The 20,286-nt window shown below is 36.4% G+C and overlaps 1 protein-coding gene across 1 annotated transcript in view; it reads right to left on the bottom strand.

The window, feature by feature from the left end:
* The window catches only part of Epha3 (EPH receptor A3), a 132,376-nt gene that overhangs the window by 4,407 nt on the left and 107,683 nt on the right, over window positions 1-20,286 (bottom strand). The window contains exons 12-14 of the mRNA XM_059277717.1: window positions 19,913-20,062; window positions 18,170-18,363; window positions 4,394-4,549 (exon numbers count right to left, since the gene is read on the bottom strand). Of these exons, the coding sequence (XP_059133700.1) occupies window positions 4,394-4,549; window positions 18,170-18,363; window positions 19,913-20,062 (500 nt within the window). The remainder of the gene's footprint in view (window positions 1-4,393; window positions 4,550-18,169; window positions 18,364-19,912; window positions 20,063-20,286) is intronic.

The raw sequence follows: 20,286 nt of genomic DNA, 5'->3' as shown, positions 1-20,286 counted from the left end.
ACTACTGACAGTCCACAAAATAGCTTGAGCATTCCTTATTATTTCTCTATAGATGGCATCCTCAAACATACTCTTAAAGAAATCTATATAAACATGCCTTAGAGTCCTAAGTCAGTGATGTAAGTGAATAGTATACCTATATGTGTTTAGCTGTAATGCAGAAGATTACATGTGAATTTGGAGAACATAGATAAATTATTCCTTTCGGTTATTCCATGTCTGGTTTTTATTTTAAATGGATCCTCTATTTTTGTAACTTCTTTGTCTTCTTGTCTACCACCCTGCCATGTCCAGAGTCTGACTACCAGCTGCTGCAGTCTCAACAGCATGCTCTGTGTACACATGCCATTTGGATTATCCTATCCAGAAGAGAAATAGAAAACTTCAAGACTATAGAATACCTCCAGGTCAGAAGCAGGCAAAGGGATGGGGGGGGTAGCACTTAGGGAATTCCATCAAAGGGTGCATAATAATGACCTGTGGCAATTACTATTTGGTGTTCATTACCCAAGTTGAATCCTCTCCTGTCTCTATCGTTTCCATCACCTTGCTCATCTCTGTGCTCTTCTTTCTCGATAGAACCTCTCTAAATCCACTTCACATTGCAAAATAATATCTTAATAATGTTAATTATCATTCAAAGCATTTTCTTGGCTTCATGTGGAAATTAGGGACTCAAGTAGCTATCATTTTAATGAAATTCCTAAGTTTATTGAAATTTATCTGGGAGGAAAACTCTGCTGACCTTTTCACAGGACTTGGTCTATTGAGCAAGGAAACAGAAAGACATTCAATATCTACCCAGGTGTATCCCTATTCCAAGAGAATTTCTAGGGTTATTTGGTCAAGTGGATCATTACTGAATTGAGCCTGGATGTCACAAAGAAAATAGCAGTTGAAGCAATTAAATTCAAAAGATAAGAACATACGGGCAAAAGGAAACTCAAAGTGTCAAGTTAAGGGTCTTACAGCATTTGAGGTGAAATGTTGCATGATTATGTTTATCCTTTTCATAGGGAATTAGAGAGTGCACCTGGGTGTGTAGGTATTTGTGTGTGTGTGTGTGTGTGTGTGTGTGTGTGTGTGTGTGTGTGTGTTACTGGGCTTTGCTTTTATGTGAATGCTGGCATTGGAACTCAGGTCTTAGGTTTGTGCTTGAGTCACATTACTTAATGGACAGAGCCTATTCCTCAGCCAAGTAAGGATTTTCTTTTTTCTCATTTTTTACTTTTTTTTATTTTAATCCTGTAGTTTTGTAATAATATAGCTGGAGCCATGCATAACATACAGGATATAGTGACTCAGGGTAGAAACATTATTAAGGTGATAAATACTGATCCTACATTGTTCCTAAACTGAGGACAAAAGAGAGAGAAAAAAAGACATCGTAGGGAGTAGAAGACAGGGACAACTAAGACTATCTGTGGGGATTGAATGGGAATGCCCCAACAGGCTCATACATTTGAATCCTCAGATTCCACTTAGTGGGACAGTTTGAGAAAGATTAGGAGGTATGGCTTTGTTGAGGAGGTGTGTCAGAGGGGGTAAGCTGTGAAATTTTAAAAGCCCAGGCCATTCACAGTTAGCTCTCTCTCTCTTTCTCTCTTTCTCTCTCTCTGGATGTATGTGTGTGTTTGTCTCCAACTGTGGATCAGATGTATGGCCCCAGCTACTGTATCAGTATCATGTTATCATGCTTGCTGCCATGATAGTCAGAGACTAACCCTCTGAAACTGTAAGCAAGGCATCCAATTAAACGCTTTCTCTTATAAGTTGTCTAGGTCATAGTATCTCTTCACAGCAACAGAACAGTAGCTAAAACACCCTCAGAATCTGAAGAACAAGCCTGAAGGAATGGAGACACTCAGAAGAGGAAAACTTGCTTCCTGAATGCAAACTTACCAATTATTCAAATGCAAATAATTATGAAAGGAAATTTTGTAGCAGCGCAAATAGTTTATGGTTCACTACTGTAATGTTGACACAAATAAATTCCTAATTTTTAATTAAAAATGCTTTTGTTTCACCTGTTTTGAACAAATAGCTTTCTTACTTCATGCATATCTTCTAAAGGCTGACTGTATTTATACTACAAACTGGCAGTTAATCTTATGAAGAGTGTTCTGCCTTCTATATTTCTATGCAGTATTTCATTATTCATTATGGAGAATAAACATTTGCATAATTTTGTCTTTGAAAATCTGAAAATTGGGTGGAAACATTTAACTGTGTGGTTATTCTTTGTCATGCTTCTAGGCTCTAAAGCAGGTGTCTTGTATATCATAACCCTAACTGTTTATGTTACTAAAATAAGAATGTATAAAAATGTTCAAAGGAAAAAAAAGTTTGAATGCACAAATATATCCTGTAACTGTGGCTGATCAAAACATCTACCACGGAAACTCAGAGTACTGTTGATTGGATAAGAAATCCACTCAGTAAACATCACCTTCCACTTTAAACAGGACTGTCAGTGTATTTTAGATGCACTGAAGTAAGTTTACTTTCTGAGGACAAGTTGTCCTTCCCAATAACAATAAACACTTTCACAAGTTCTTCTGTGATCTTAAATGTTACTGATCTGAACACAATCATACAAATTGTACAAATTATTTGTTGTGTATTTATGCATGTATTAATTACACTATGTACTCCTCTTTTGGAGATCTAACATGTGCCCCCGTACAGTGACATTGTTGAAATGATTGTCAGGGTAACATCCAAAGTCTTTATACATGCAATAATTTTTAAATACCCCAGTTGAAGAGGGTAAGACTTAAATGAACTTGAAATGACTAACAGCTACATTCAACAAAGTGAAGACCAAAGAGAGAAAGACTCTGACACAGTATTTTGGTCAACTTGGAGTGTATCTGCCCTATACAAACATCTTTCTTTAAGACCTTCTTACATTTTACAATTGGATGAAGACCTCTAGAACTAAATGAATACCTGCCCACCCTACTTCTGGACAGAACTGATAAGTAATGGCAAGCATGTGGATTTTGAGATTCTAATGTCCAAATATCCTTGTATCTCTACTAGTAACTTAGTTAAGAGAGCTGCTCCATGCTCAGGTATAAGATAGAATGGTAGACTTGAAGAGCTTGCGTGTGTGTGTGTGTGTGTGTGTGTGTGTGTGTGTATGTGTGTGTGTGTATGCACATGTGTGATCAGAAAAAAAATTGACGTTTAGAAGATGAGAAAAGGATACATCACATCAGCAAGTGAGGTAAATTGAACCTCATTTACAAAGAGATAAAGAACATGACCAATTTTTTTGGATTTTTTTTTTGGTTTTTTGTTTGTTTGTTTTTTGTTTTGTTGTTTTTATTTTTTGCTTTCTCATTTCCAGTCACCATACACTGAGAGTAAGAGAAAAATATGATCATTTTCACTGGGATAACTTGGTTCTTTCTTATCTTTTTACTTTTGGGGGACAGGATTTCATGTAGACCAGACTTGTCTCAAACCCTTTATGTAGATAAGGATGATCTTGAACTTCTGATCCTCTGTTTCATTTCCAACTGCTAGCATTACAGGTGTGCACCTCTACACCCAGGCTACATAGCTCTTGGGATTAAACCCAGGAACTCATTCATGTTAGGCAATCACTCTACCAACTGAGCTATATATCCAGCCCTCACTTGATTCTCTAGGAAACCCTTTTCCTTTAGTAACAAAGTTTCTGAAATAAGAAGATTCTTCTCAGAGTGACCCCTAAGAAACACAGTATGGCATAATTGGTTATTATTGATCTTTAGCACAGAAAACTATGTTAAGAGTAACATCCCCCATGAAGTACCAACTGTCATCCTGAACTACCATTCTTTTAAATTAAACAAAAATGTCCAGTTTAAAACTTACTGTTAGCTTCAGTTTTTTGCATGCTTTTCTTCATGGAGTAAACACTTAGTAATGCATGACAATAGAAGATATTCAGCTTTTAGATTTTTAGATAAACTGCTTTTAGATTTTGACATGTAGTAGATCTCTCTAGTAGATCGTTCATTCACTTCTCAGTTTCCCATGGCCACAGATATAAAACTTTCATTAAAAAAAAAACCCACAGGAAGTACATACACAGGAATACATGTTGTACCTGATAATGTTTTTTATTAGGAGTTTGGATTAACTTATCTACCAGCACTTCCTGCTATCTAGGAAGACTCTATCCTGAAGATTTTTCATGAAAAGGGAGATATCTCAACATACGTCAATGTAGGTGTTGTATAAAGGATGCCAGGGCCCTGCTCTGCTGTGACAGTGGATATTATGACCCATCAATCTTAAACAGACACAATCAGGTATTTATTTATAATCCATTAATAAAGATATATATGATCTGGAGGAAATTCACCACCCTCAGTTTTCTCCCCAGTATGCCACTTACTCTGTGGAGATCTTGGCGATGGTATCACAGGAGCTGTACTCCACCCCTGTGAAGATTTCCTTACAATGTGCTGTCCGGACGCCATTAAGCCAATCACCGGTAGTGTGGAAGGTAGTGATGTCAACATTGCTTTGGTCCAGAAGAAGGTTTGATGGCCTGCAAGAAAAGAAAACATCCAAAAAAAGGGAAATCAGAGTGATTGGAGTGGCCAAGTGTCAAAATCTGACACCAGCAGCAGCAGGAACTTCCAGACTGCATGCGGTGTTCCTGTTTATTTGAGGAACTGATCTGCCATGAAGTCTTCATCTGTTCAAGCTGGCTCCTTGGAAGGAGACGGTAATCATCATCTCATCTAAGTGCTCCCTTCTCTGCCCTTCACAGCTTTTTAAACCATCAAAAATTTGCCAGCAAAATATGTAAACATACCACACATATCTTTTTGTATTTGTACATTTGAATTCATTAACAAAATGGTATAATTTAGATACAGTTGCAGCAGGAATGACACAGTAAATACTTTGCTATCTGCCTTTTAATGGACTCTGTTTCAATACGCAATCCTTCATAAATGAATGATTGTTGGTAGAGAGTGTATAGCTTTGGTGGATAAAGAAGAATTTGAAATATAAGGTACATTTACAGCAAGACATGAAGTCATCACAGATTTTGATAATACTACCAATGCCATTTAAAAGTAAAAATTACAGAAAGTTTGGAAAATGGCAGGTGAATTATAATACATGAAATTATTCCTTATTAAACAACACCAAACGGATATTGCACATGCATACACACACACACACACACACACACACACACACACACACGTGTGTGTGTGTGTGTGTGTGTTTATGTATATATGCGGAGAGACACAGATACAGAGGTAGATTGTGACTTATATTGACAGCATTTGTCAACATTCATTAGAACATATTTAGGATTGGTTTGCAGAGTTATGGTCTTATTCGCACATCCAGGAAGGTAAGCCAGATTTGTTGACGAAAAGGTCTTAAACTGAAATTTAGGAAATGGTGGACACTGTGTTTCTATTCCCGAAGAGTGAAAACAAGCAAGCTATGAGTAAACTCTCTTAGGGTGGGGCTGCTTTTGTTTGATTGGTTTTTCATCCCTCTTAGCTCTTAGTGACATCTTTCTTTAACTGTCCTTTAACTCATAAGACTGGGAGAAATTATTGACACCTCTAATTTTTTTTTCACTTGGAAAACAAAGTCGCTACAAGGGCCTTGTTTGTGGATTAAAATTTAAATTTGTGAGCACTTACATTGTTCCAGGCCCTATGCTAAGCACACTACACAGACATCAGAGTTAACCTTTGCAGCATCAGTTAGGCACAGATGGTGTATGCTTTGTAATCGATGCAGAAGCCAACACTAACAGAAATTAAGTCCCAGTCTTGGTTTCCTCAGGCAAGAGAGACAAAACAGGGAGTTAGACACAACTTGTACTGGATCTGACACTCCCCACTGCTATGCGACACCATTTGGTCGAAAGTTGTTTAAATTGGTTTTCCTTTTTTTTTTTTTTTTTTTTTTTCTTAATGTATTTGTGATCGTAGGATGTGGCCTGTGATCCATACTTGCTGTGAAGAGTCAGGGAGGAATCCAGTGTATAACACATACTATCTATGTGGCCTGGAGAGTTTTCTGTTTTCCTTATCTGTAAAATAGGATTTATGTAATAGAAGTGACATAGGTGTCCCATAGCTGAGAGGTAAATGTATAGGTTATATTTAGAGTAATGCTTCATGATAATTGCAGAGATTTGCTATTATTCTAACATAGGTTGCATACTCATTGAATCCAGTTTACATATTTAAAACTTCAAGAAGAAAATGTTTCAGTAAATTCCAAGTTTTATACAATGCATGGATTGGTGTGATACTGTTAATTGCTGCAGGAGAGGCCATATGTTTAGTCATGTGTAATATTATGCATATGATAGTGCAATGGCCCTGTAAAGTGGCTATGATTAGAGGCCTCATTAGAGTAGTCAATAACTTTTACAAGCTCATTATGAGGTCACAGGCAACTCTTGTAAATGGATGTGCTGTTCCGCCTAATGTCATTATTGTTCTCATTATTAAACAGAATATACTGTTTACATTAAAACTTTATCTACAGTAGTCTAATTTTTATAATTGTGAATATGCATCTTGTTTTTCTTTTACCTCATCAGAATTATTGTTCAAAATATTTTATCTTTTGTGAAGTTGACATTGGATTTAATCTTTATTCCTCTCTTAAGACATTTTGGTGTATTTTTAAAATACCTAAGACCAAATGTGTAGTTCAGTTTAGAGCATATTCCTAGCTTCCTAGATTCAGTCTGGGGCATGAAATACCCATTATCATCAGTTTTAAAATGCTTTTATTTTTATCCTCTTAAAAACATGTGTCTACACTAGATATATAATGTGAAGTGTTAAAATTCAACATTTATAAATATAGGAACTTAACTTGGGGATCCAGAGGAGTCCAAGATATGTGAACAATAATTAGTATGTTTTTGTCCTTTATTTCTGAAGTAAATTGAGCTGGGGTTAATTATAGTCATATCTTATTAAGTAACTGCAAGCATTCAGATGCTCTGGAGCTGTATGCTGTCTCACGTAGGAAAGCAATCACTGGTTATCACATAGGCCATGTGGGGAAATGTTCCTGTTGTAAATAAGAAAATGGCTCCGAGGAGAATTCATAAATGTGCCAACTCTGCATCTCAAATGTACTTTTAATTGGGAAGTTTCATCTACCAATGTTGATGGTCCCCATCATTCCTTAATACACAAAAGGTATGTAATGTATAAAGTTGAGGAGTTTTAAATTTTATTTTATTTATTATCCCCCCCCCCGTGTGTGTGTGTGTGTGTGTGTGTGTGTGTGTGTGTGTGTGTGTGTATAAGAACAGTGTGTTATACATGCTTTTGCCACAGTGCATATGTGGATGTCAGAGGACAACACTGTAGGATAGGTTGTCTCTGTCCACTGTCATGTGGGTAACGGTGATTAAACTCAGTTCATTAGTCCTGGCAGCAAGTCCCTTTACCCTCTGAGCCATCTTCCTGGCCCAGAACTTGAGCTTTTAAGTAAGAATTTCACAGCCTGCCCCAGACCTAGATACCATGATTCAGCATCTGAGAAAACTATAAACTGATATACTATTATATGGATACACTAAAATAATTTGATTGAAACTTTCAAATTTAAAACTGATTTAAGGAACAGAGGGCAATGTTACATTTAAGTCTGCCTCTACTCTTGTCAGCTACAGTCAATATAGCTGAACAATGAACTTTTTTGGGCAAATCATCCTTACTATATATAAAGTGCACAGAAACATTAAGTCAAGTATGTGAAAGTTTTGTAAGAAAAGTCAAATGAGGCTGAAATACAAGACAATGAGATACAAAAGTACCTTGGATGTGAGAAATATAAAAGTACCTAGGAAGTGAACACACACAGACCAGTTTCCACGTCTCCAGTAGCTGTTGCATAGAACCCACGTTGTCCCTTAGTCCCATGAATAGTAATACTTTTTTATTTATGGGTTTGTGGGTACAAAGAATCAAACCCCAGGCCATTTATTCAGGATATTTATGAAGTGTGCCTAATAGCAAAATGGGAAACATTTTCTTCTCAGCTCAGGATCAGCTCAGGATGGTTTGTATTTTTAAACTCAACACTTTGGAAAGACTCAACAAGAAGTTGGAGAAAATTAGTATAAACAAATTGAAATAGAACAGGACGTGTGGATTAGGGATTAGAGTGACCCCAGCTGAGTTTTTCTGTTTATGACTTGGATCAAAGTGCAACCAAGACAAAAAAAAAAAAAAAAAAAAAAGGAACCTAATTTTAATGCCAGTGACCTCAGAATAACCAGTCCTGCAAAGTATCATTTTTCCACTTCCAGGATTTCTCTAGGGATTTCAAATAAAAATTGGTTTCTTTCCTCCTCAGAGAGGACATCTGGAGAGTTTATCAATGGATAGGAATTTGTCTCTCACTGTGAAGAGCCTGTGATGTCTCTTCATGCACACCAAGGGAATCCAGCTTTCTGAGCAGCTGCAGGCAGCAGGGTTTTTTTAGACCCAGCCCCAGACTTTGGGTCTGAAGGGGAAATTTATAGGCAGGGCGATGTGCACCGTGAGCTCACACTTTTACTAGACAAATTAGATAGGTTTCAATCCATGCAGCTGTAAACGATGTCCTACAGAGTTCCACCTGATCTTTTACAGCTTTTCATAAATCAGTGCCTACTGGCCACAGACCGCAGTCATTAAAAAGAAATCATGGAAATTACATGTTTGCTCAGGGGAAGCAAAAAATAACTCTCCTCCCCTGCTTGCTCCCTCCTTGTATTTGGGTTTGTGAATTATTCTTTTATGGGCTTTCATACCCTTGCATTAAAGAGGTACACATATTTTTCTTCCCATCAACTCCTATTTTAGCTGCCAGCGCTTACATACCAATTAGCACCAGGTAGAGGGGAACAAATGTCAGCTACCAAATGCCAAGTCCAAGAAAATTTCCTGATAATCAGCTTGTTTCAATAATGTCCCAGATTCATTAGGATTGAGGGGTTATTCTTTTCTGTCTTTTTCTTTACAAATTTCTCTATTTCCATGCACCAAGATTATGAATGATATATATTTCTTAAACCAAGGAGCAGATGCCATGACAACTAGGAAAGATCACTAATATTAGAGATGCATGGTATAAATTATTTAAATTTTATTTTTTTATTGAGAATAGTCTCAGGGAATGCTAAGTTATTTCTTAAAGCCAAAATATTAATGACATTTTCCCTTATCATTTTCAGTTCCTTTTGTAATTTGCTTTTAAGTTTCAATTTGATGCCTGTTCCCTATATTTGAGAAGAAATGTTAGATTTTCAATTTATTTTAATGTGGATCAAGACTTGATCTCTTTATCTCTAAAATTAAAATTCCAGATACTACTAAATATATAAACTTTCCACTGGTAATGAAAAATAGCCTTGAATAGACATTATGCATTCAAAGTTATATGTAGAATAAGTATGTTCCCCAATGAAAAAATACTATGCAAATGAAACCTTAATAAGGCTATTGTATTATTTTAATTATCTTTATCTTTTAAGAGAATCTTGAGCAGTTTTAGCTTCATGTCCACTTTAAGCACTCCATATAGTAAAATTAGTTACTTTGATTTTAAGATTCTTAATATGAAGATGAAATTGCCTAGGTATCTAGCATATTTGCTTCCCTGTAAAATGTTCTTCATAATATTTCACAGAGAGCAAAATCACCCGTCAGTTCAGACTTTGAGGTCAAAGTCATTTTGAAGAATAAAGTGGAATTGGTTTTTTGCTGTAGGTTTTATCCTTGAAGTACAAAGTATTTGTCAAAACATCAGCTCTCTGAAAAATATTGTTTTATGTACTCAGAGGTAAGAAGTGTTTTAAAACAGCATTTGTTTACTGCCATTAACATGGAAATGATGAGCGTCGTTTGCTTTTGCTCTTATTTGTGCTGTAAATTCATTAACATGAGGCTTCCATAGTGAGCAGTGTAATGAAAGGCAATCTTTACAATGATTTCAATTAACTCTGTATGACTTGGTCTTTAGGACCTCATTATACATATATTAATTAGAATATTTAAGTCTTATGCCATTGGTTAATTTCATTTCACAACTTCAGCCTAATCATTTGAATGCCTTTTTAAAATTCCTATGTCAAGGATTTTGATTCTTTGAATCAATTATAATATTAATGGAAATTAGCTTTGAGCATTAGTAAGATGACTCAGCAAATAAGCCATGCCTGCAGAAGTTCTCAACCTGTGGGTAGCAGTCCTTCTATTGTTAAATGATTCTTTCATAAGGGTCACACATCAGATATTCTGCATTTCAGATATTTATATTACAACTCATAATAGAAGCATAGTTACAGTTATGAAGTAGCAACGAAAATAATTTTATGGTTGTAGGGGTCACCATACCATGAGGAACTGTACTAAAGTGTCACAGCATCAGGAAGGTTGAGAAGCACTGAAATCTTGTGTACAAAAAGCCAGATGGAGTGATGACCCACCTCTAATCCCAGTATCTGTCCTTTTGTAACCATCTTATCTCCGACGGCATTTCCATCATGATCATTTTAACAAAGAGGTCTCTGAATCTTAAAGCAAAGGAGAGGGATTCATGCTTCCTCCCCATAGATGTACAATATAATTTGTTTTTCTTCTAAATTTCTCAATGGAACCATTTTACATTTTTCCTCCTTTTCGTCATCTCGGTGTTAACAGATCTCCCATAATTTCAGATCTGTCACTCGAAAATGACTCTGGAACTCACTTGGTAGCCCAGGCTGGCCTCGAACTCACAGAGATCCGCCTGGCTCTGCCTCCCGAGTGCTGGGAAAAAAGGCGTGCGCCACCACCGCCCGGCCGTGATCCTCTTTCATTACTTCTGCATAACTTTAATTTTAGTGCTGTCATGAATCATAATGTAAACATCTGATATGCAGGATTTCCAACATGATTCCAAAGGGGTCATGGCCCACTGGTTGAGAACCATTGCTCCAAAAGAACCAAAATAGTTCCTAGAAAAGAATCCAGCAATCTTCTACTGCTGAAGTCCAAGTCATTCTGCCCCCTCAGTTTTATGATTCTCACAGTTCCACTTACCACAATGTTTTGCCCACTGTTTATTAATTCTTTATATTCCACTTAACATTTCTCTGAGTTATAGGAGATATTATTTCCCAAAGCTCTACAGGAAGTTTTCTTTCTAGGTGGAAGCAACTGAACTGTGTTCAGACCTTGGATATCCATGGGATGCTTATCTCTCTTTTCTTTGTAGGGTTAAAAATCTCCTGGTATTGAGTGACTGCATAGTGCTCACACAAGCAGCCTGAAATCTTCCCAGGTACCACCAAAAGTAGTTATATTCAACAGAAGCTTTTGACCATTTCAGTGAGTGTCTTGGTACTTGTAGAATTTAACTTGGCTACTTGCAAGTTTTAACTGAGCTGTTTAGAGGCTTTATCATGATCTTTGAATGCTACAGCAATATGGAAGTTGCAAGGAGATGAATTATAAACTTGCAAATTGGAATTAGGGTAGTTCACTGTCAATATATTACAACCACATATCTCCTCCATAAAGTCACATGGTAATCCATGGCACAAGTACTTTTTTAGAAATTAAATAATGCTGAGAATGTCGTGCTAGAAACCTCATTCAATGACTGAGGGAACCGGATACAGAGATCCATGGCCAGGCCCCAGGTGAAACTCCAGGAGTCCAATTGGCGAGAAAAAGGGGGGTTTGTATGAGTGAGAATTGTTGAGACCAAGGTTGGAAAAAGCACAGGGACAAATAGCCAAACGAATGGAAACACATGAACTATGAACCAATAGCTGAGGAGCCCCCAACTGGATCAGGCCCTCTGGATAAGTGAGACAGTTGATTAGCTTAATCTGTTTGGGAGGCATCCAGGCAGTGGGACTGGGACCTGTCCTCAGTGCATGAGCTGGCTGTTTGGAACCTGGGGCTTATACAGAGACACTTGGCTCAGCCTGGGAGGAGGGGACTGGACCTGCCTGGACTGAATCTACCAAGTTGAACTCAATCCTCAGGGAAGTCTTTGCCATGGAGGAGATGGGAATGGGGGGTTGGGCTGGGGGAAGGTAGGGGGGGCAGGAGCGGGGAGAACAAGGGAATCCGTGGCTGATATGTAAAATTAAATTAAATTATAAAATAAAATAAAGAAGAATGACAAAGGATATATTGGCGATGAATATCACCAATTTGAGATTTCACCTCTTAAACATAAACCATGTCTGTGATTTCATGTTTATATAAAGAATACTCCAAACACAGCTTAGCTTTCACCTTCCCCTCCATACTGTCATGAACTTTCAGCTTCCTGTAGCGCTCATTTTTATACTGTAGAGAATGTTTCACGTGTCTGTGCCTCACCCACCTGTCTTCTTCTTTTCTCTTTCTCTGTCCAGGAGTGTGCCGGAGTCATACCCCTTCAAATGTAAGACCCAGAAGTATGTGCTAATAAGTTCCACCACTCTGTACCTCTCATTTGCTACCATGTCCTATAGTATTTGCATTGGTAGAACTGGTTCCTCTACTGTATCCCAGCTTCAGCCTTTTTCAGACATTCCAGTGGTTTCCTCCTTCTTTACTTTTGCTTTGTCCACTTTTAGTTTCTCTGAGGGAAGGCTGCCACCAAACCATTGCCTGCCATTTGCACGTAGATGAAAGTTCACCTTCCTCTAGATGATATTCAATTTTTATTATTATACGAAAAGAATTTCTTAGGCTCCTACTCATAATCCTTATTATCTCTTTTTAAATCCTGTCTTATAGTATAACTGTTTATGCCGTTCAATTTAGACACATCTACTATGTTTCTTTTGCAGTTTTCCTTTCTCTTCTGAGTTTCCCAGCCTGCAAAGGTTAATACTGTCAGTTGTTTACAGAAATTTAATATAAAGTACAAAAGTAATTTCTTATGTTCAACTTCCAAGGAATTATAAAACTAAAATTAAACTCACATCCCTTAATGGTTCCTGAATGATTTGTGATTTTCTTTCATATTCTGTGAGGCATTATATAGTTTCTGAGTATCCTTTTTCCCCCCCATACTCAAATGTAATCTGGGAGTGGCTGTTGCGTCTTCTACCTATATAATTATCATGAGACTTATCATAATGTTATATAAAGGATGCTTTTTAACTGAGATTGTGTAGTCTCACTGCCGTACTGTCAGCACACTAAGCTCATATATGTCTTTTCCCACTTATTCTACTTCTAAGGAAATAAATCAATTGCTTGAAAAAGGAGTATAATGTAAAATTTAATACAACATCCCTTCTTGCTATGCCTTGTGATATCTAACGTAGGCTTGGTTATGGGAGCATCTGACCATCTACTTTACAGTCTACTCTAGTCATGGACTCTGAGAAAGTGATGTTCATAAAGACACACATAATAGAAAGATTCTGTTGTGGATCTGTTCAAAGAGAGTTATAGTTTTAAAGAATTCACACAGAAAATCCAGAATGAAGAGAATGCTCGCTGTCCTATTTCATTCTGTAAAAGAATAATGGCCTTGGGTTTTAATTATATCGTCAGAAAATCTGGCAACAAATGCATGATGCGTTAGCTGACTCCTTAAGGACAAAGAGATGAGGAAGAAAATCTGGGATGGGTGAATGTGGGTGCTTCTGCTTCCTGAAATGCTCAGTGTGCTGAAGGACCTGGAAGTACCATTGAGGCCAGTGTGCTGCTCAAGTGGAAATGCTCAACTGTAAGGTTAAAACACCCCCTCCTCCTCACAGGTTCACCTTGCCTCCAGAAAGCAGCTATGCAAATCACATCATGTAACTTCTCTGCTTCAGACGTTCTAATGGATTCCTTATGCATTTGAAAACTAATCCCAAGGTCTTCACTATGGCCTCATACCATAAGTGCTCTGGCTTCTGTTTGCTACCTATTTATTTCATCCTATAATCTGTACTATAAGCTGCATATTGTACATCTTCTGTAGCATAATTATCAATATGTTCAGGACCATCTGGCTTCCTCATTTCCAGGGACTACATAGTTTCTATTACATAGAAAGTAGGTTGCTGTGGATATCACTCTGTATGCTGTTTAAGTGTTGCTCTGATTGGTTAATAAATAAAGTTCTGATTGGCCAGTAGCCAGGCAGGAAGTATAGGCGGGACAAAGAGAGAGGAGAATTCTGGGAACAGGAAGGCTGAGTCAGGAGTCTCCAGCCAGACACAGAGGAAGCAAGATGTGAATGCAGAATCGAGAAAAGGTACCAAGCCACATGGCTAAACATAAATAAGAGTTATGGGTTAATTTAAGTGTAAGAGCTAGCCAGTAATAAGCTTGAGCTAATAGGCATACAGTTCATAAATAATATTAGCCTCTGCGTTTTTGCTTGGGTCTGAGCGGCTGTGGGACTGGCAGGTGAGAGAAATTTGTCCTGACCACAGGCCAGGCAGGACACAGGAAAACTTCAGCTACAGTAGGTCTACCATAAGCACTCATAGAACTTAGTGAATGAATGAAAAGTGTTACTGGAGAAAGCAAGACTTTTTGAACATTCAAAGGAGTAAATCAATTCTTCTGTGTTATAAAGAGAATATCAAATTAGCTATAAACAACTGGTTGAAGTTATATTTGTTTGGATAAAACAATCTGAGTGCTATATGGATAGATGTTTGGTACAGGGAAAAACAGAAGAGGAGCTTAATTAGGCAGTCAATGTAGTAGTCTAGTTGACAGGAACAGATGTTGCAAGATGGAATGTTAAAAGTTATTCCTATACCCCACTGGGTAAATGAATAGGTATTGGTGTATTTACCTCAACTCCCCTGGAAAAACAGTATAAGGAATCTGGTTAATTGTAGGACAGAGAAAGATGAATGTTTCAGAACAAAATTTGGAGATATCATGAAACCAGTACTTGGGAAGTATTGGTTTGAGGAATGTTAGAAAAATAGGGATGTAGTGATCCAAGATATTTGCCCATACATGTGGTACTGAACACAGCATCTTAAATTCATCTGTTGAGGAAAAACAGTCACCAGAGTTTTATCAAATAACCGGATTCTAGAGTTCTTTCTTAAAGATTCATAGTCAGATGCACTTTGTAAACTCCCCTGGTGATGCTTGTCACCATGAAATGTGAGAAATAATGTCATAAGATAAATGTCTATGGCAAAGACGACATAGAAATAAAAACTTTAGATCTATGCAGAGAAGACAGAGGACAAGGTATGCAAAAAGGAGAAGAATTTGCTCATGATGGTCAGAGGGACCCTTCCTCGAAAAACTGCTAGAAACGACAAAGTGGGTAAGAATAAGAGGCAGTAAATTTTATTTTGTGGCCGAAAATATCCAAAGTACATAATCATTCTCTTGAAAATTATAGGAGAAAATGAGTTCAATTGGTTTTGGAAAAAAAGTAACAATCACTCTGAAACAGTGGGAATTCATTTTTATTTCTAAAGGAAAACATATACTGAAATCCTTGAGTGGCGATGAATATGGTTGATAATGACTTTGTATTGACTGGTCTCCCAAGGTAATTGCCTTTATAAAAATAAACAAACATAGAGTTCCCAGTTTTATATTAAGCAAATTAAAACCAATGGTACTTTGTAGGAAAAAAAATCTATCTTTTCCCTAGAATTTAATGTTTTATGACTAAATATTTCAAAATTATTTAGGTAGTTAATGCTATAGCAGCAAAAAGTCACATAATAGAAAAATCAATTTAGAAAGTCTCTTAAACATTGGATACTTGTGTATATCCTAGCATTCTGTAATCTGATGTAAGACTATTTTCATCCCTGAAACTGAGGTTAAATATCTCTAAATCATATAGCATAATTTATCTTTATAGGGATAATATCATCCAGTGGAAGGCTTAAATGCCTTCTTACGAGATGAAGAGAGCTAAAGAGTTGTTGTTCCCTGGTACAGTTACTACTGAGCAAAGATCAAAAGAAATGGCTTCAAGGTGTAAAATGAGGACCATATGCCCTGGCTAGGACGGGTCTATAATCCAGGCACTTGTCAAACTGCCAGGTAGATTTCCACAGAGTCTGCATTCTCTCTCTCCTTGTGAAGTTCAGAACAGAGGTGAATTTTGATAGAATAAATTATGGTAAATCTCATCTAAAGATACATCAATAAATTCTGTAGTAACTGCTAAATGTTGTATGAAACTAATAAACCATCATTCTCTTGTAATGACATTAAAAGCATGATTTAGGTTTCCTTCCTTTTATTGAAAATCATATAAATCTTGATCATGTATGTTCATTCTACACAATTCAAAGTGGATTAAAGACTGGACCATAAGATCTGAACTATAAAATACTTACAAAAAATATAGATTTAAAAAACACCATTATATTGGTCTTGGAAATGACTTTTGGATATGGCCACCAAAGCAAAACCAACAAGTAAAAAGAAAATAAGTATGATTACAACAAACTAAAAGCTTCTGCATGACAAGGAAATCATTAAAAAATATGAAAAGGAAGCTAAAGAATGGAGAAATCTTTAGAGACAATACAGCTAATAGTAGGTTAATAGCCACAGTGTATAAGAAACTGACATGTTAACAACAAACAACCCACAAATGACTTAATAAAGCATAGACAAAAGACTTACGCAGATTTCTTATGCAAAGGGACCTGAAAAAGTTAGAATTGATACACAAACCATTCACCTATCATTGGGACATGCAAATAAAAACTACTATAAAAATCACCTCACATCTGGTAAGATGAGCATAATTTAAAATGCTATAGATGTTATGAGTTATTGAAGATGTGAATAAAAAGTAATATTGTTGGTGGAAATGTAAATTCATATAACACAGAATTTTTTCAAAAATTAAAAGTAGAGTTAAAATATTACCCAGTACTCCCAATTCTAGATGGATAGCAAGAGGAATAAATTAATTATCTTGCAAAAATACCTTCCCTATTGCATCAATGGGAGTGAGGTAAATAACACAAACACCAGCAATAAATGATTAAGAAAACATGAGAACTCATGCATGTTCTTATCATATATTGATACATTTAATATTTATGACAATGTGAATAGATCTTGTGAAATAATCCACAGATGCACAAAGAACTATGGTATGAAATCACAAGCTGAATTTAAACCTGGTCCAACACAGAAACAGAGAGAATAGAGTTTACTCTAAATGAGAGTTGAGAAAGATTGGAAGGTTGTAATCAAAAGAAACACACTTGCATTATAAGATAAAAAAGCTGTGAGACTTAATGCACATCATGCTGATTGTAGAAAATAGTTTATAAGCATTAGGATATTGGCTTAGAAAGATCTTAAGATATCTCCCTGTTAAGTTAACTAATTGATCTGAAAGTTAAATATCTAAAATGATTAAGCATTACTTAGTTTAATCATGCTACTCCATTTACAACACATGTCTATAAAACCACATTACAGAACTTGAATTTTTCAAGAAAAAAAAATGAATACACACATGTATATACATGGGTACTCATTTCCCCTTTGGCCTCATTTTCAAAATGTTGTAATTAACGCTTGTATTTTAAATTTTAATATTTTCTTCGATGTAGATTAGGGACATTCCTTTATATCTTAAAAATTACATTAAGTATTTATATAAAAATTTTGTCAAAATTCATAATTAATTGAACCACTTATGCATTTACATATTTACACACACACATACACATAACCAATCACACACTCACACACTGCCTGATCTGTGGGTTTGTTTTGTGTTTTTGTTGGTGATGGTTTTTGTTAAGAGTCTCCTGTAACTCAGGCTGGCTTGATCTCATTGTGTGTCTGAGAATGACCTTGGATTCCTCCACCTCTCCAAGGCCAGATTTACAGGTGAGCACCATCAGACTGGGCTCACCTATTGGAAGACAGCTTTAAGCAAATAGCTCACCTTCCTTTTCCTTGAATGATGGAGGTAAAATAAGCTATGTGTTCAGCTTTCATATTTCCCAGACTTAAGCTTGGAGAGACACTTCTAAGTAAGAATCCTAGTAATATTTTTGTCATTATTCTAAAGTCACCTGAGAATTATTCTCCAAGTTAAGGAAAGACAAGCCAACAGTATCTCTCCAGTTCTGAGAACCATGGTTTCTAAGAACACAGTTGGAGGGGAGGGGGGAACATGCACTGTGTAGGGAGGGCATCATGCACATCTAATGTGTCACCTTGCTGCTGCACTGGTGATGATCTTCAGGCTGCCTGGGTTCCGGATGAGCTTGTCCAGAATGCTGACGATCTGCTCAAACTTGGGTCTGTTGTTTCTGTCTTTCTGCCAGCAGTCCAGCATCAGCTGATACAAGGCAGCTGGGCAGTCCATGGGAGGTGGGAGGCGATAGCCTTCATCCACTGCTTTGATTACCTATGTGAGAAGCAGAGTTTTCAGGGACAGAAGGCAAGAGACTCATTGGATGTTTTCAGTCACACTGGTAGGAATATTTTAAAGTTCAATAAGAATTTTTTTTTAATTGCCCAAGAAGATACTAGCTGACTGTAGACATAAAAAATTATCCATGCCTGAAAATGTTATATAAAGGAAGATTAAATAAGAGAAAGCAATGTGTATTAAGGTCTTTTGCAAATCAAGGCAAAAATAAAGTTCATAGTATAGGAAATTTGTTGCTACTAAAAATTATTTTTATTATGCAGATTATTATATAAGTCATGTAATGGTTCATGCAAAATAAATCAGGATGCAGATTCTAGCCATACCACAGTTCAGAATTTTGTAAACCAGAGAAATTCTCTTTTGTAAACTCCAATACGTAGTGTATTACTGTTTTAAAATACATAAAGCAGTAATTTTAAAAGCTTAATGTAAATCAGAACCATCTGGAAGAGTTCTTAATGTACAAAGTACTTTTCTCTCAATGAATGAGTTTCTGAATCATCCACTCAGGGGGAAAATCCTGAGAATTTTTATTACTAACAAGTTCCTAGGCCATGCTAAATTTGCTGGCCCAGGTACTATGCATTAGATGCTCTGATATAACAACAATTTGGTGAAAATACATGGAAAACTTAGTGTGATTTTTACTATACTTATTATATTTAAAAACAGCACATTTGAGAAAGTCCATATTATCTATATATCTAAATATTGTAGAGGTTATCTCATAAGCAGTGACTTGAAATTGGTTAGCATCATCTCATCTTGCTTTCTTATATATTTGGTTTCATGCTCAAAATTTCTGGTAAACATGAAGAAATGTGCTAATCTCATGTGCTAATAGTATCTTTTTCCTAAGCAATAGCAATATGTAATAAATTCAAGCACAGTTCCTTAAAAAAACTCATATTATAGTTAAGATTGTTTCCTCCAGCCTGACTCAATTTTTGTGATGAAATTCATGTGCAAGCCTAGAGTATTATTAGAAATAACATGGTAGAGATTATTAATTTTGTCGTTTTGGAATATTAAATTTAAGTAAGCTAAATACTGGTGCAGTTGTAAAAATTTAGTCAAGAAGTGGTGGCAGACATATTCTTTTTTTTGTTTGTTTGTTTTTTGTTTCTTGAGACAGGGTTTCTCTGTATAGCCTTGCGCCTTTCCTGGAACTCACTCTGTAGCTCAGGTTGGCAGGCATATTCTTAATAAAGTTTAGTAGAAACATCATATTCCATGATGTGCCTGCACATGCACATGAACACACACATTATTTTATTACATTCTCGTTAAAAATGCTCCTTTTTGTTCCATTCTTAAGTCTCTGCTTGAGGGAAACAAGTTCTAAAAACAGCTCAGTACATACCCTTACAAGATGCAAGAATACTTTTTTTTTATTTCATTTAAGTATTCAGCTTTGGTGTCATCAAGTAGGCACCACCTGGCTTCATTATGCTCCACTTCCTTGCACAGCTTGAAGTTTTAATCTCAACTCATAACTCATAAACCACAAGCACACACTTACATCCTGATTGGACATCTCCCAATATGGTCTTTCTCCATAAGACATCACTTCCCAGAGAACAATCCCGTAACTCCACATATCGCTGGCTGATGTGAACTTGCGATAGGCAATTGCTTCTGGTGATGTCCACCGTATTGGTATCTTCCCTCCCTTGGGACATAAAAATTGCATGTACAGTGAATAAGAAATATAACATATAGTGTACATAAAGTACTCTGAAGTCAGACATAATTTTTCAGGGTATCTGTTCTGAAGGAGAATATAGGATTCTGCTAAAACATCTGAATGTTCTATTTTTTTCCATATTTAACTTGTATTTTATTTATTTTTTTCTTTGACAATTTCATGCATAAAAAAAACTGGACTGTGGTTAC

The sequence above is a fragment of the Peromyscus eremicus genome, chromosome 12 (assembly GCF_949786415.1).
Source record: "Peromyscus eremicus chromosome 12, PerEre_H2_v1, whole genome shotgun sequence".
Taxonomy (NCBI): domain Eukaryota; kingdom Metazoa; phylum Chordata; class Mammalia; order Rodentia; family Cricetidae; genus Peromyscus; species Peromyscus eremicus.
Note: the sequence above shows the minus strand (reverse complement) of the source record. Positions and strands in the feature narration are given on the sequence as shown.